Source organism: Leucoraja erinacea, chromosome 3, assembly GCF_028641065.1.
Source record: "Leucoraja erinacea ecotype New England chromosome 3, Leri_hhj_1, whole genome shotgun sequence".
NCBI lineage: Eukaryota > Metazoa > Chordata > Chondrichthyes > Rajiformes > Rajidae > Leucoraja > Leucoraja erinaceus.
This window is the reverse complement of record NC_073379.1, coordinates 28,595,437-28,611,257: the sequence shown is the minus strand read 5'-3', so window position 1 is coordinate 28,611,257 and position 15,821 is coordinate 28,595,437. Positions and strand designations below refer to the sequence as shown.

At 42.6% G+C, this 15,821-nt stretch overlaps 1 protein-coding gene across 10 annotated transcripts in view; it reads left to right on the top strand.

Annotated features, from left to right (window-relative positions):
• The window catches only part of bnc2 (basonuclin 2), a 533,367-nt gene that overhangs the window by 257,189 nt on the left and 260,357 nt on the right, over nucleotides 1-15,821 (top strand). The window contains exon 1 of one of the 10 annotated variants that reach the window (XM_055632355.1): nucleotides 13,462-14,681. The exons of the other annotated variants lie outside the window; for them this stretch is intronic. Coding sequence (XP_055488330.1) covers nucleotides 14,583-14,681 — 99 coding nt within the window. The 5' untranslated portion in view covers nucleotides 13,462-14,582. Of the gene's footprint in view, nucleotides 1-13,461; nucleotides 14,682-15,821 lie in introns of those variants that run through there. 10 annotated transcript variants of the gene reach the window in all.

Below are 15,821 nucleotides of genomic sequence, written 5' to 3'. Positions count from 1 at the left end.
TTGTCCATCAGGGCACATTGCACTTACTTTTCTGACCACATTCTCTCATTGAACAGATAACCTTGTTTACATCGTCTCCCCAGGATCACCCCACTTTGATCCTGTCAGAGACCTCGCCTCCCACCCCCCACCTCGCCTTCTCTGCAGATTAACAAAACGTCTTATCCCTCCTTTCCAGTTCTGACAAAGTGTTTTCAACCCAAAACATTAACTCTATGTAACTTCCACACAGATGGGCCCTGACCTGCTGAATATTTCCGAAATTTTCATATGAAATTGGTTTGTGACTTCCAGGTGATGGGGCATCTTTTGATGGTTGAGATCATGAATTTGAGAGGTCTGTCACAGTAGCATAAGCAAATAATTGCAGTGCATTTTGTACCCTGCTGCCCCCTGCAAATACTGTGGGGGGCAATGTGTGTTTAGAGCAGTGGATAGGATTGTTTTTGAATTTCTGTGTGTCATGAAATGCTAACTTTGGAACAGAGCGATGAGAAGGCAAAAGATAAAGGCCTTCTGAAGATCAATAATGGGAAGTGCTATGTTTGAAGAATTAGTATCGTATTGATGCACAAAGGCTGGATATCTTTGTATCCTCATTTTCATACAGATTGGAGGTTAATATCAGGGCATGAATTTTCTTAACTTTTGTAGGTGACTTCAGGAATTCAAATGGTAATTGTTTCTTGTCATCTAGCAGTTCTGCCACAGCCGTGCTAGGCACTGAGCTGTCAATTTATGTCTCAGTTTAGTTTAGATAACAGATACAACATGGAGACAGGCCCTTTGGCCTATTGAGTCCGCACCGACCAGCGATCCTTGCACATTAACATTATCCTACACACACTAGGTACAATTTACACTTATACCAAACCAATTAACCTGCAAACCCTTATGTCTTTGGAGTGTGGGAGGAAACCAAATATCTCGGAGAAAACACACAAGGTCACGGGGAGAACATACAAACACCGTACGGACAGCACCCGTAGTCGGGATAGAACCCGGGTCTCCGGCGCTGTAAGGTAACAACTCTACTGCTGCACCACCATGCCACCTTTGACAAGTCTTCCCAAACAAGTCTTCACAGTCACAAGAATTTCATTGAGAGTTCAGTAACTCCAAATGTAACCAAAGTACATCAATTGTGCAGCTGCCACAGTCCCAAGCTCTTGAATTTCTGTCTTTGTTTTAAATATACCTCTCTGCATACTTTTGATCACCCACTCCACCACTTCCTTATGCAGCTAGACATTCGTTAGATTACACTCACTTTGGTTCATTTTTGTCACGTTCCGAGATACAGTGAACATATTTGTTTGCGTATTATGCAGGCAAATCATAATATACATGAATGCAATAAACCAATTACAACAGGTGCAACTGATAGTACAAAGGGAAAAATACAAGAGTGCAGAATATAGTGTTACGATGTTAAAGTGTTATCTTTACAGAGGAAAGTGCAGATAAAAAAGTGTAAAAGGCACAATGAGTTGGGTTGGGAGATCGATACAACATCCTTAGCTTCGGAGACATTAGTTCAGTAGTATGATGACAGCTGGGAAGAAGCTGTGCTTGGATTTGATGGTACATGCTTTCAGGCTTTTGTACCTTCTGCACGATGGGAGAGGGGAGAAAATGAAAAGACCAATGTGTAAATAGTCCTTGATTACATTGGCTGCTTTCCAGAAGTGTTGATACAGTCCATCGTGGCGGAGTCTGGTTTGTGTGATGGACTGGGCTACATCGCAACTCTCTGCAATTTGTCATGGTCTTGGACAGAGCCGTTGCCAAACCAATCTGTGATGCATCACAATAGGATGCCTCTACAGTGCATCTGTAGAAGTTGATGAGTCATTTGAAACACCTTAAAGCTATGCCCTCCAGTCTCCAGTATTTATGGGTTAACCTAGGGGTTAACCTCTAAAAGAGCTGCTGTTTTACAGTGTCAGTGACCCAGGTCCGATCTTGACCATGGGTGCTGTCTGTATGTAGTTTATTCGTTCTCTCAATGACCTTGTGGATTTTCTCTTGGTGCTCCAGTTTCCTCCCATATTCCAAAGACTTGTAGGTTAATTGCCTTCTGTAAATTGTTCCTGGTGTGTCGGATTGAATTAGTGTACATTGGTTGGCACAGACTCGGCGGGCCAAAGGGCCTGTTTTCACGCTATATCTCTCAAACTGAAATCCAAACTAATTGAATGCTAGCATGGTTTAGGGTAATGGTTTCCAACTGAGCATTTTGAATGTTGTGGTATAATAGCAAGGGTTGGTTGGCAAAGTGCTGCACAAGTAACTCAGCAGCAGAAAGCAGAAGGTGAATGGGTCATTTGATGGGTCACCTTCTGAATGATGTTCATCGGTAGTTTAAGAGGTCGTCTGCCAAGAGTGTCCCCCAAAGATCGCATGCATTTGTTGTTTGTCACTTTCATAAATGACCTAGAAGAGGGTGAAAGGAACAGGATTATGTTTGAAAATTATAAATATTTATCACAGAAATGTGGAGTGATATGGATGGCTGCAAGCTTTAGGAAAACAGAGAGAAAATGGTGAAATGTTCAGAAATATGGGAGAAAGTGTGATGCAAAATATCTGTATTGGTATACCTTGGGATGACCAATATGGAAAAATATTATATCATAAATCACAAGATTTTGGAGTCTGGGTAAACAAGGGAACGATGTCCAAGCACAGGAACTCTTAAATGTAGCATGTGTGTATATATATGTGTGTTTATTATATTTACACTGTACTATGTTTACATATTCTGTTGTGCTGCTGCAAGTAAGAATTTCATTGTTCTAACCGGGACATATGTCGATAAAACACTCTTGACTCTCGTATTGAGTGATCAGTGATTAGAGATTGCAATTCATTGGCCACAAGATTAAGAGGAGGTGAGGATTTTTATTTTGCTTATAAGTAGTGAGAGTATGCGGAATTTGAATGGTGAGATACAAAGAGTCAGCGAGTGGAGCTATGTATAACTACGTTCTTAAAGAGCCAGAAAGAGGTTTATGGACTGCGAAGCCTCTCTGGTGTTGTAGGCTTCTAGGATTGACTTACATTGTGGGAAGAGTAGATATGGATGGTGGCAGAGTGGTGCAGTGGTAGAGTTGTTACCTTACAGCGCCAGAGACTCGGGTTCCATCCTGATTATTGGCACTCTCAGTACAGAGTTTGTACCTGTGACCGGGTGGGTTTTCTCCAGGTTTCTTTCCACACTCCAAAGATGTACAATTTGTAGGTTAATTAACTTTTGTAAATTGTCCCCAGTGTGTACGATGGTGCTAGTGTGCGGGGTGATCGCTGGTCGGCAAGGACTTGCCATTTACTTTAATGCAAAGAGCCACACAGGGTGAACAAATGAATTGAGAGTACAGATCAGCACAAGAATTCTACTAGATGGAAGACAGGATGACTGGCAGCTCAATGTTCTGGGGTATGGATGTTTCAGGCACGATAGAAAGGGTGCAAACAAGAAGGGGACTAATTAGAGAAATTGCAGCAGTACTCGGAGGTTATCCTGGAATGTTTGGCCAATGAGGCCTCCTGGAGCCAATCACCCCCCATCACCCCACCCCCCACAAGTAGAACTGTGGAATTTATGGACGCAATCAATCGTCCCCCCCGGGGGGGGGGGGGGGGGGGGGTTGCTATGGGGGGGGGTATGGGCGGGGGGGGAGGGGGGTTGGGGTGGGTGGTATGGTGGGGGGGTGGTATTGGGGCGGGGGGGGGGCGTAGCATGAACTCAACGTGTGGGGGGGGGGTTGCGGGCAGCGTCGGAGGAGATTTTTTTGTAAAACACCAATTAATCTTTGAGTCAATTAATAAACTTGACTTTTGACTGGACCCCTCCCCTCCTCCCCTGTCATACACTTTGGCACAACAAGAGATGGTGATCGGCACAGCAACATCTGAACTCTTTGAGATAGGAATTACACCTCTAGAGTGTAATAGTATTAAACCAGCACTCTGAGTCACTCTAACACTGTTTACAAAAGTGGAATAAAAACAAGATCATCAGTTGAGAGGTATACACAACAAAACAGAAGTGTTTCCCTGTGTGATGCCAGACCGTAACTGACATCCATTTCAATGGGGCTTTACATTTTGCACGTTCTGTCAGCAGTCAGCATTTAGCCTAGCATGTGCAATGAATGAATGTAGCTCAGAAAGTGATAAGCCACGACCCTCGACAAACAACATTCTTCAACATGATGTGTGTGAGGTGCTACATCTTGGCAGGACAAATCAAAATAGGACGTACATGGTAAATGGTAGGGAATTGAAGAATGTAGGTGAACAGAGGGATCTGGGAATAACTGTGCAAAGTTCCCTGCAAGTGGAATCTCGTGTAGGTAAAGAAAGCTTTTGGTGTGCTGGCCTTTATAAATCAGAGCATTTGAGTATAGAAGTTGGGATGTAATGTTAAAATTGTACAAGGCATTGGTGAGGCCAATTCGGGAGTATGGTGTACAATTTTGGTCGCCTAATTATAGGAAGGATGTCAACAAAATAGAGAGAGTACAGAGGAGATTTACTAGAATGTTGCCTGGGTTTTGCAACTAAGTTACAGAGAAAGGTTGAACAAGTTAGGGCTTTATTCTTTGGAGCGCAGAAGGTTAAAGGGGGACTTGATAGAGGTTTTTAAAATGATGAGAGGGATAGACAGAGTTGACGTGGAAAAGCTTTTCCCACTGAGAGTAGGGAAGATTCAAACAAAGGGGACATGACATGAGAATTAAGGGACTGAAGTTTAGGGGTAACATGAGGGGGAACTTCTTTACTCAGAGAGTGGTAGCTGTGTGGAATGAGCTTCCAGTGAAGGTGGTGGAGACAGGTTCGTTTTTATAATTTAAAAATAAATTGGATAGTTATATGGATGGGAAGGGAATGGAGGGTTATGGTCTGAGCGCAGGTATATGGGACTAGGGGAGATTATGTGTTCGGCACGGACTAGAAGGGTCGAGATGGCCTGTTTCCGTGCTGTAATTGTTATATGTGTTATATGGTTATATGATCCCACTACCTTTCACATCTTTCCATCCCTATCCCTTTCTGATTTCTGCAGAAAATACCTCTTCTGCATCTCCTTGGTTTATATCCAAACCGCCACCTGTACAGGTACATTCACCTATAACTACAGGAGGTGTAACATCTGTCACTGCACCTCCTCCATAACTTCCATCCAAATCCTTCCACATGAGACAGAGGTTCACATGCATGTCTAATCTCTAATCCCATCCACTGTTTTTGGTGCTCCTGCTGTGGCCTCCTTTACATTGGCGAGACCAAGTGTAGATGAGGTGACCATTTCACTGCACATTTGCGCTCAGTCTGCCAAGGCCTGCTGGGTGTCCTGGTTGCGAACTATTGTAACTCCCCTTCCCACTCCCACACTAACCTTTCTGTCCAGGGCCTTCTCCATTGCTAGAGTAAGGCCGCGTGCAAGCTGGAGGAACAGCTCCTCATATTCCCCTTGGGAAGCTTACAACCCAACGGTATGAACATTCAATTCTCCAATTTTAAGTAATACCCCCCCTCCTGCCTGACCTGGTGTGGGTCCAGCACTCTTTATTTGGCTCTAGTTTCCAGCATCTGCAGTTCTTTGTATCTCAGCACTCTTACAGCAATTGAATGATGGGAGGAGATGTGGAGTGAGTGTTCCCAGAAGGTGAGGGGGTCCAAGACAGATTGCTGAACAATATTACCTGTGTGTGGCATGTTCTTTGTATCAGAGCTCCATGGAGACTCTTGATAGAGTTTGCCAGAAGATGTCCCAGGTGGGTAATAAGAGCAGTGTCAATTATTGCAGGCTTCACTAAAATACATAGATACATACACACACAATAGGCGCGGTGGGCCATTCGGCCCTTCGAGCTAGCTCCGCCATTCAATGTGATCATGGCTGATTATTCACTTCTTCTGCCTTCTTCCCATATCCCTTGATTCCGCTTGTCCTAAGAGCTCTATCTAACTCTCTTTTGAATGCATCCAGTGAATCGGCCTCCATTGCCATCTGAGGCAGAGAATTCCGTCAATCCACAACTCTCTTTCTTCCTCATCTCAGTTCCAAATGGCCTACTCCTTATTCTTAAACTGTGGCCCCTGGTTCTGAACTCCCCCAACATCGGGAACATGTTTTCTGCATCTAGCGTGTCCAATCCCTTATTAATTTTATACGTTTCTATAAGATCCCCTCCAATTCCCGTGAATACAAGCCCAGTTGCTCCATTCCTTCATCATAAGACAGTCCCGCCATCCCGGGAATTAACCTGGTGAACCTACGCTGCACTCCCTCAATAGCAAGAATGTCCTTCCTCAAATTAGGAGACCAAAACTGCACACAATACTCCAGGTGTGGTCTCACCAGGGCCCTGTACAACTGCAGAAGGACCTCTTTGCTCCTATACTCAACTCCTCTCTTTATGAAGGCCGTTAGCTTTCTTCACTGCCTGTTGTACCTGCATGCGCACTTTCAGTGTCTGGTGTAGAAGGACACCCAGGTCTCATTGTAATTCCCCTTTTCCTAACCTGACACCATTCAGATAATAATGTGCCTTCTCGTTCTTGTCACCAAAGTGGATAACCTCACATTTATCCACATTATACTATATCTGCCCACATCACCCTGCATAGCATCCTCTTCACAGTTCACACTTCCACCCAGCTTTGTGTCATCTGCAAATTTGCTAATGTTACTTTTAATTCCTTCATCTAAACCATTAATATGTATTGTAAATAGCTGTGGTCCCAGCACTGACCCTTGCGGCACCTGCACCCCACGAGTCACTCCCTGCCATTCCGAAAGGGACCTGTTAATCCCTACTCTTGTTTCCTGTCTGCCAACCAATTTTCTATCCATATCAATAGACTACAGCCAATACCATGTGCTCCAATTTTGCCCACTAATCTACTGTGTGGCCTCCACCTCCGAGGCAGAGAATTCCACACTCACAACTCTCTGATGCAACTTGCACCCTATCTCCAAGCTACTTTTTGGGGGCCTGTAGATAACTCCCATTAAGGTCTCTTTACCCTTACAATTTCTCAGTTCTATCCACAATGACTCTACATCTTCTGATTCTATGTCACCCCTCTCAAGGGACTGAATTTCATTTCTTACCAACAGAGCCACCCCACCCTCTCTGCCCACCTGTCTGTCTTTTCGATAGGACGTATATCCCTGAATATCCCTGAATATTCAATACCCAGCTCTGATCCTCTTGCAGCCATGTCTCTGTAATTCCCACATCATCATACTTACCAATTTCTAACAGATCCTCAAGCTCATCCATTTTATTTCTTATACTTCATATATAACACTTTTATTTTGGTATTTACCTCTCCTCTCACACCAGTTCCTCTTTCACCTGACCTTACTCTCTTATTCTTTCTTGAACTTTCCATCCCACTAATTTGAGTATCTTTCGTAACTTTTCCTGTACTCTCTTCCCCTTTAACTCCATCCTTTTCCTCCCCTAATACAATCAGTCTGAAGAAGCACCCCGACCCAAAACGTCGCCTGTTCATGTCCTTCCTCCAGGGATGCTGCCTGACCCGCTGAGTTACTCCTGCATTCCATGTCTTTTTTGTAAACAAGCATCTGCAGTTCATTGCTTCGACATGTTTTAGCATGTGTGAACATTTTTTGTTTGTTAATCTTTATTTTAGCAAGGTAGAAATGTTTGGTAAGATTAGTTGGGGTTGCTTGATTCAACTGCATGGATCACTGAAAACAAATCCAGTAGTTCTTGCAGCAGAGGTATTTGGAATGTGGTTTGAGCAGTGAGAGCCTTGGCAACTTCTGCAGTAAATCTGACTTGTTCCTAGTTAACGTTAGAATAAGATTAGATTTTAGGATAGCAGACTGGTTTGTTTTTTGTTTCATTTTCCTTTGGACAGAGTAGCTAGTACCGTTGGATTGGCACTTGACAATACATCATTTACAATGCTTTCGGGGAAGAAGCAAGCACTATATTTTCTTTGAATGGCCTTCTGTATTGTAAAGTTTTAATCATTCCATAAAATAGTTATCAGTACTTTACACAAAAAAATGTTTCTTTGTAATAATTTCTTCAAGGCAGAAATTGTTACAGATAAATTGACCACAAAACGGTTTTGTAACTAGTCACAGCAATGAGTTGAACCAAAACATGATTTTATAAGATTGCTGTTGACAGCACTGAAGATCTTTGAGTGATCACCCAACTCCTCACCAGTTGCCACAAGACTATCGATTCATCTAAAGTAGTTCCAATTTCACCCTAGGTGCAAATTAAATGGCATCAGAGGTGTATGAACCAAACTAGCCAAAATCAGATTACAGGTGAGGCGATTGATTTAAAGAGGAATTATCTACATGAAGAAAGTTATGGGAAACAACATTTTGCTTGCAGATAGGATGAGTAGTACAAATTTAAAAAACTTTCTCTCTTCACAGGTGTGTGATGGATGGCATCATGATCTGTATGCTGACAAAAACAGGACTGCAAATCCCATTTTGCACACTGTTTAGCATTTTCCTGAGTGGGAATGATCATGCCTTTGTGAAGTAATCCTACTTACTTAATAAACCTCCACTTATGAATGATAACAATATTTAGATTGTATCTATATCAATTTTTTCATTGCGTTTGTAGAGAGTGAGGTTAACATTTTCTGGCTATTCAGCATCTGTGCTAGGAATGTAGAATTCCAGACAAAGGGTTGGCAGAGGCTTTCCTCTGTCTGAATTCTAATGCCTGAAGATATCCTTGAAACACCTGGACAGAATCAGCAGGTGACTGGAAGCGAGGATCAGCCGCTGGTGTTCAAACAACTTTGAATACTTTCAACATGACTCAGTCTTTGGCCTCTGATGTTGAGGTAGAAGCAAGATCATCGGGTTCTAATTTTACTGAGACTGGGAGGGGGCAGAGGCAAAAGGGCTGATGGAAAGTTATGTCATTCTGATGTTTAGTTTACTTTAGTTTAGAATGTGGATGGGAAAGTGAAGGTTAACATAATTACTTACCAAATGTGACTGCAGTGGGGGCATATTCAGTAATTGGAACAACAAACTTTGCAAACGATATCATGCGCTTGTACATTTAAACTCATATTCTCATGTTACTTCATCATTGAAGGGATACCTGGAAGATGATGACCAGGTTTGTATTAATTTATCCTTGTGTGATTGTAGTCTATAAATGCAGTGTGTGTTAGTTAATCAATACTCTGTGTAATTTTTACATTTGGAACTTTTTATCAGGAATGATGCATTGATTCTCATCATTCCTGGGCATGTGTAGTTTCCTCTATATTATCAGAGGCTATTTGAGGGAAATACCTGTTGAAGGTTATAGGATCATTCCATCGGTACTGTGGTCTGACTGCTGTTTAATGATTGTGAGCCAAAGGACACAGATTTGAGGTTTTGAGATGAGGAGAGTCAGGGGGAATTGAGGTAATTATGGTTTCGAACGCAATGCCAGTGAAAGATTCAGTAGTTACTTTCAGAAATAGAACAGATACCCAACAGGGAGAAGTTACACAGGTATGGGGAAGGTGCAGAACTGCAGAAGTGTAAGGACACTTACAAAGAACTGGCATAGACATGATTGTTTTCCATCTGTGCTCCTCTGGAGTCTGAATGGAGCTTGGCCTGATTCTGCCACAGTATAACTGTTTATTGTTTATGCAATTTCTCCCCACATACCCTTGTGGAGAAAGATATTGATGTAAAGTAAAAATCGATAAAAGATGAAGTCCATGTCTTGTATGTCACTTCATCATTGGGTTATGGAGTTAAACAGCATGGAAACAGGCGCTTTGGTCCAACTTGTACTTGCTGACAAAGGTGCCTTCCTGAGCTGGTCGCATTTGCCTGAGTGTGGTCAACATACCTCTAAATCTTTCATCCATGAACCTATCCAGATGTCTTTTAAATGTTTAAATTGTACCCACCTCAGCAACTTCCTCTGGTAATTTGTTCCATATATTCACCGCACTCTGTGAAAAATTTGCCCCTTAGGTCCATTTTGAATCTTTTTTCTTTTATCTTAAACCTATGCCCTCTAGTTTTATCCTACTGTACCTTCAGAGACCATCCAACTACTCTATGCCCTTTGAAATGTTATGAGTTTCTATAAGGTTACCCCTCAGCCTCCTTTGCCCCAGGGTACACAGGCCCCACTTTCCTGTCTGTCCTCATAACTCAAGGCCTCCAGACCCAGCAGTATATTTGTAAATCATGTCTGCACCTTCTCCAGTTTAATAACACCCTTCCTATTGTATGACAACAAGACTGTACACAATACTCCAAATGTAGACTCACCAATATCTTGTACAGCTGTAACATGACATCCCAATTCAAGGCTCTAAACATGCTATTTGACTTTTTCACCACCAAGTCCACTTGTGTCATCACAATATCTTATTTACATTCTTCCCGTTTTCCTATCTCAGGGTCCCATGACAAATCAAATTAAGAAACATGTAGTGAAAACTTTTGTCTAAGTTAAAACATAGTTCTACAAATGGCAATCAGAAGCCTCTTATAGTCTGCGTGGAGTAAGAAATCTGTTGGAAAAGTGTGAATATTATTATGACAGAAAAATCTCTGGGTATGTTTTTCATTGAAATATTTCTTTAAGAAAGAAAAATTTTCAGCAATGCAGTAAGAAAAATAACTACGTGCATAGCCTGTACATGGAAGGTCCAAGATTTCTCTCTGACCTTTCACCAAGGGACAGCTGAGTAAAATGTACTCATGAGTCTCCTTGCCCATAGAAGTCGAGCAGGTTTCTGAGGCAAAGTACAGGAGCTATTTACTTTGCATGCTTTCATATTTTCTCACAGTATAAAGGTAGCTGTTCAGTCAAGATGGTCGATGCCATCTCTCAGCGCATTCCATGTAGTATCAGTCCTCCACATACTAGGGATGTGGGAAGGAAACTGGAGCAGCCCAGGAAAGCACATGTAGTCACACGGAGAACATGCAAACATCACACAGCCCCATGTGATTGGAACAATGCATTAGCATTTCTACTTGCTGTACCACTGCACTGGTCTTTGGACATCTAGGGTAGCTGTAAACATGCATGTTATATAGGTATCAGTTAAATTGGTAAAGTAACTGGTCTCAGGGATGTGTTGCAGTCTCTCTCGGTCTTACCTGTATTTGCTGAAACATTAAAGCAGTCAGCTCCATTTGACTGCTTCCTTTTGGAGAATAGATTTCCATTTGAAAATTCAGAGTTTGCTGAAAGGTTTCTGGACAATTTTGCATGTTACAGCTCTCCCCAGTCATCAACAATTGTGAAATCTATCCAATGTCCTCAGGCTGGTAGCTGGGAAGACGGAACAAGAAACATTTTTTTGAGTACATTGATGATTTCCATGCAAAGCAGAGCTGCTGAACTACAACATGAAGATGTGGGGCTGCCCAGAAATGGCGTTGAGCCCAGCATACCTCCATGCCTTGTTGCTGATCTTCAACATTACAGTCGGTGGGGGCTCGCCCTTGTTCCTTTGGCAGGCTGCAGCTGTGAGCTATTGAACAGCTGGCTTAATGGGAGCAATGACAGTTTAAATACTTTGTCTTTTTTGGCTTAGCTGGAGCAGAAAACCACAAAATGAACAGAGTATGAATCCACTTAATGGATGGGTGAACAACTACATTCACAAATCCTGTAAAACTCAATTTTGTAACTGCCATCAGGTGAATGATGGTGTTTTTGCACTGTTTCTGAATTTCGGGAAGGGCTTGATGAACCGTCTAGACTCAGGTGAGGCCCCAGAGGACCAGCTAATGTTGTTCTTTTGTTTTAGATGCAAAGGGGAGATAATCCAGGAAATTATAGGCCAATGAGCCTCATGTTTAGGGTTGCCAACTCTCCCGTATTAGCCAGGACATCCCGTATATTGGGCTAACTTGATTTGTCAGGACCGCCCTTGTCCCATATTTGGCTGCCACTACTCAGGTCGAGGGGACTGTCGGGTCAGAGCGCCGCATCCGGTCTCGTCTCACCCGTCCCGACGTAGTACAGCCCATGGAGTGCAGCAGCGGCGCCTCGCCCGTGGCCCCGTTGGTCAGCAGCCCGGCCAGCTGTCCGATCGTCGGACCATCGCTTACTGCCGACAACACCACCCCTCCTTCTCATGGCCGATCATTGGTTCATGAGTTGGATGGGGTGCTGAACTTTGCACGCGATGTCATGCGTTCCGGGCCAAAACTCCTCAGCTGACCTGCCGGCTGGGCTTTGTGTGCAGTCCAGCACCTGGGCCAACTCATCATTCACCCAGCCACGGCCGAGTTGGTCAACGGTCCCTTATTTTGATCTTTTGTCCCTTATTTGGGAGTGAGAAAGTTAGCAACCCTAGTCATGTCAGTGATTGGGAAGCTATTGAAGAGGATTGTTTTGGATAGGATTTCCAAGTAGGACAGAATTAGGGACAGTCAGCATGGCTTTGTCTGTGGCAGATCTTGCTTTACTAACTTGATTGAGTTTTTTGTGGAGGTGACAAAGATGATGATGCAGGTTGGGCAGTGGGATGGGCAGTAAGGCATTTGATGAAGTCCCAAATGGTAGGTTGATCCAGAAGGTTAAGATATATAAGATCTATGGTGACTTGGTCATTTGGATTCTAAACTGGCATACCCATATGGTGGATGTGGTGGATGTTATACTGGCTGGACATCTGTGAGCAGTGGTGTTCGACAGAGATCTATGCTAGGTCATCCATTGAATTGAATATATATGAATGACTTACAGATATATAGAGGTGGGTTGGTTAATATTGGAGATAGACACAAAATGCTGGAGTAACTCAGTGCTGCCAGAACTGGTGCTGGGAGGAGATATGATCATATACATTTAAGTGCCTTCTAAATAGGCACATGGATATGCTTGGAGTGGAGGGATATGGATCATGTTTAACACAGACATTGTGGGCCAAAGGGTCAGTGCCTGTGCTGTATCTTCTATGTTCAGTCAATATTATTGTCCATTAGTTGGTTAATATGTTTGAAGATGACACCAAAATTGGTGCAACTACGGACAGTGAGGAAGGCCGTAATAAGATATGGCTAGATTTAGAATGGCTGATGGAGCTTGATCCATACAGAAGGATTTGGGATCCATGTCTGTATCTACTTGAAAGATAGTAAATAGAGTGGTAAATAAGGCATATTGTATAAGAGGCAGGAAATCATGTTGCAGCCTTTATAATACTTTGATTAGGCCACATCTGGAGTATTGTGTGGAATTCTGGTCATGCTTTACAGTAAAGATGTTGATGCTTTGGAGAGGGTAAAGAGGATGTGTACCAGAATGCAGATACAAGGAACTGCAGATGCTGGAATCTTGGGTGAAGCACAAAGTGCTGGAGTAACTCAGCGGGTCAGGCACCATCTATGGAGGGAACCAGAATGCTGCTTGGATTCAAAGCAATTAGCTATAAGGAGAGGTTGGACAAACATGGATAGATTTCTCTGGAACATCAGAGTTTGAGGGGAGACCTGGTAGAAGTATATAAAATTATGAGAGACACAGTTCGGTGTCGGCAATCGAAACCTTTTTACCATGTGGAAATGTCAAAGGCTGAAGGGCATAGCTCTAAGGGCATAGCTCTAAGGGCATAGCTCTAAGGGCATAGCTCTATGTTTAAAAGAGATGTGTGGGGGCAAGTTTTGTTTACACAGAGTGGTATAACTCAGTGCCTGGATTGTGCTACCAGGCCAGGTGTTGGTAGCAGATGTGATCACAACAGTTAAGAGCCTTCGAAATAGGCACATGGATATGCAGGGAGTGGAGGGATATGAATCAAGTTTAACACAAGACATTGTGGGCCAAAGGACCAGTGCTTGTGCTGTATGTTCTATGTTCAGTCAATATTATTGTCCATGAGCATCCAGCGAGAACAGGTGAGAGTCAGTGTAATCCAACTAAAATCTCTGCATGTACTGATTCAAACCGAAATTGATCCAAAATGGATCTACAGCTCTTCTGATGTTTACTGAGGGAACAGGGGAAATTAGATGGATGATCTGTACAACGCCTGTTAAAAGAGGCACAGCACAAGGGTTTTGAGGTCTTCCATTGTCTGCAATGAATATAATTGCTCCTGGATGAGCCCTTGTGAAGAGAGAGAGAGAAAGTGCTTCAATACACTTTTTAGATTTATTTTCTGCAGAGGAGAGCCTTAGTTTAGTTTATCTCTGATCAACTGGGAAGAATTGGGCTCTTTTGTGGACTGCTCGTACCCTTGTACCAAACTATAACAATTGTGAACATCACTAATATGTTGAAAGGGTTCTATGACTTCATATTTTTTGCAAGAATTTCAATTGTAGAATGTGAGTTGAAATCCGAGTGACTTTATTTGGATGATGATAAATGACTGTATCAGAATGCATATTTGAAACATGTGTTCTGAATTCTGTTGAGCAAACTGTGACTAAAGCAGCAAAAATATGACTTGCTCTGAGCTGTGGGAAGAGCGACTCTGTTTATCCTCAATCTGCCTTCACCTTTCTTCTTGCAGCAGAATCATCTTCTGAAGACATCAGGTATTCATGCGGAGAAGGCTCTGGGGTAATGGAAGAGAAATATACACAAGCACATTTTTTAAAAAAAAGCATTGCAAGTTCGCTGATAATGTGCAATTCAAAAGAGTTCAGGCAGTTCTCCAGTCAGGTACTTTCCAGTAAATAGTCATTTTTGAAAGATACCTCCCTGAAGGTGGAGGTTGGAATGAAAAGGAAAAAGACACAAAAATTACCAGTTTTTTATCCTAGGCAATATTAATTGACAATCTTTGTAAATCTATGTATCGTGTCAGTGGTACTTCATGCCAATGAGGACAAGAAGACATTGCAGAGGTTGACAGGATGGGGATAGTGAGTGGAGGGTCCAATGGATTTTTAGTGGTGGAATAGTCTGTATATATTCACCTATGTGCGCATGTATAAACATTGAAATATGTCCATTAATGAGTATTCTATAACCTGGGTGCGAATGAGCAGCAAGAGATTTGAGATCCACAGACATGAGTTCAATTCCCACCAGGACAGCTGGGACTTTAAATAGATGTGCTATTTAGAATGAAAAAAACAACTGCTGGAGGTGGGTCAAGCAGCATCTGTGGAGGTTGTTTGTCCATTTCCATCCACGGATGCTGCCTGACCTGTGAAGTTCCAGCTACTATTTGATTTTTTTTGTATAGGCAGGCCGTCCTTCTCAGAACTTTGAATAAGTAGAAGCAGCACATGGTGGCAGCTGATGTTCAGTACTCTGAGTCTATGCACAGTTGATGCAGCTGTACCAAAGATGGTCATCGGCATGAGGACCACATTGGATACACCTTTTGCTCTGGAGACCTGCCTTTCATGCCCCTGTAAACATGATTGATTTAGTCAAGTTAAAGAAATTGGTTACAGTGAAGCACAACATTAAATCGTATCTCCACTGTATATCACTGATAGGTCATAAACTTCATGGGTGCAAGATGTGGTGTTGTCTTTCCCTGGAAATACTATTTCTCCTGCTTCCAGACTTTTTGTAAAACCAGTTTGCAGGAATTAGACTAGGTTTGTGTGCAGAATGTCCACATTCAATCACTGTGCCTTTGCAGAAGAATCTTGTGTATATTATCAGTGCTGAACATTGACCCGCAAAAAAGAATTGAGTAACAGTACATTGTAAAGGATCTGTGTTGTAGCAATATTACTAATTCAAGAGAAGAAGTCATGAAATTGAGAAACAATTAGAAGTAACACTACGCATTTATAAACGACACATTTCTAGACATTAGTTAGATGCGTGGAACATTATGGG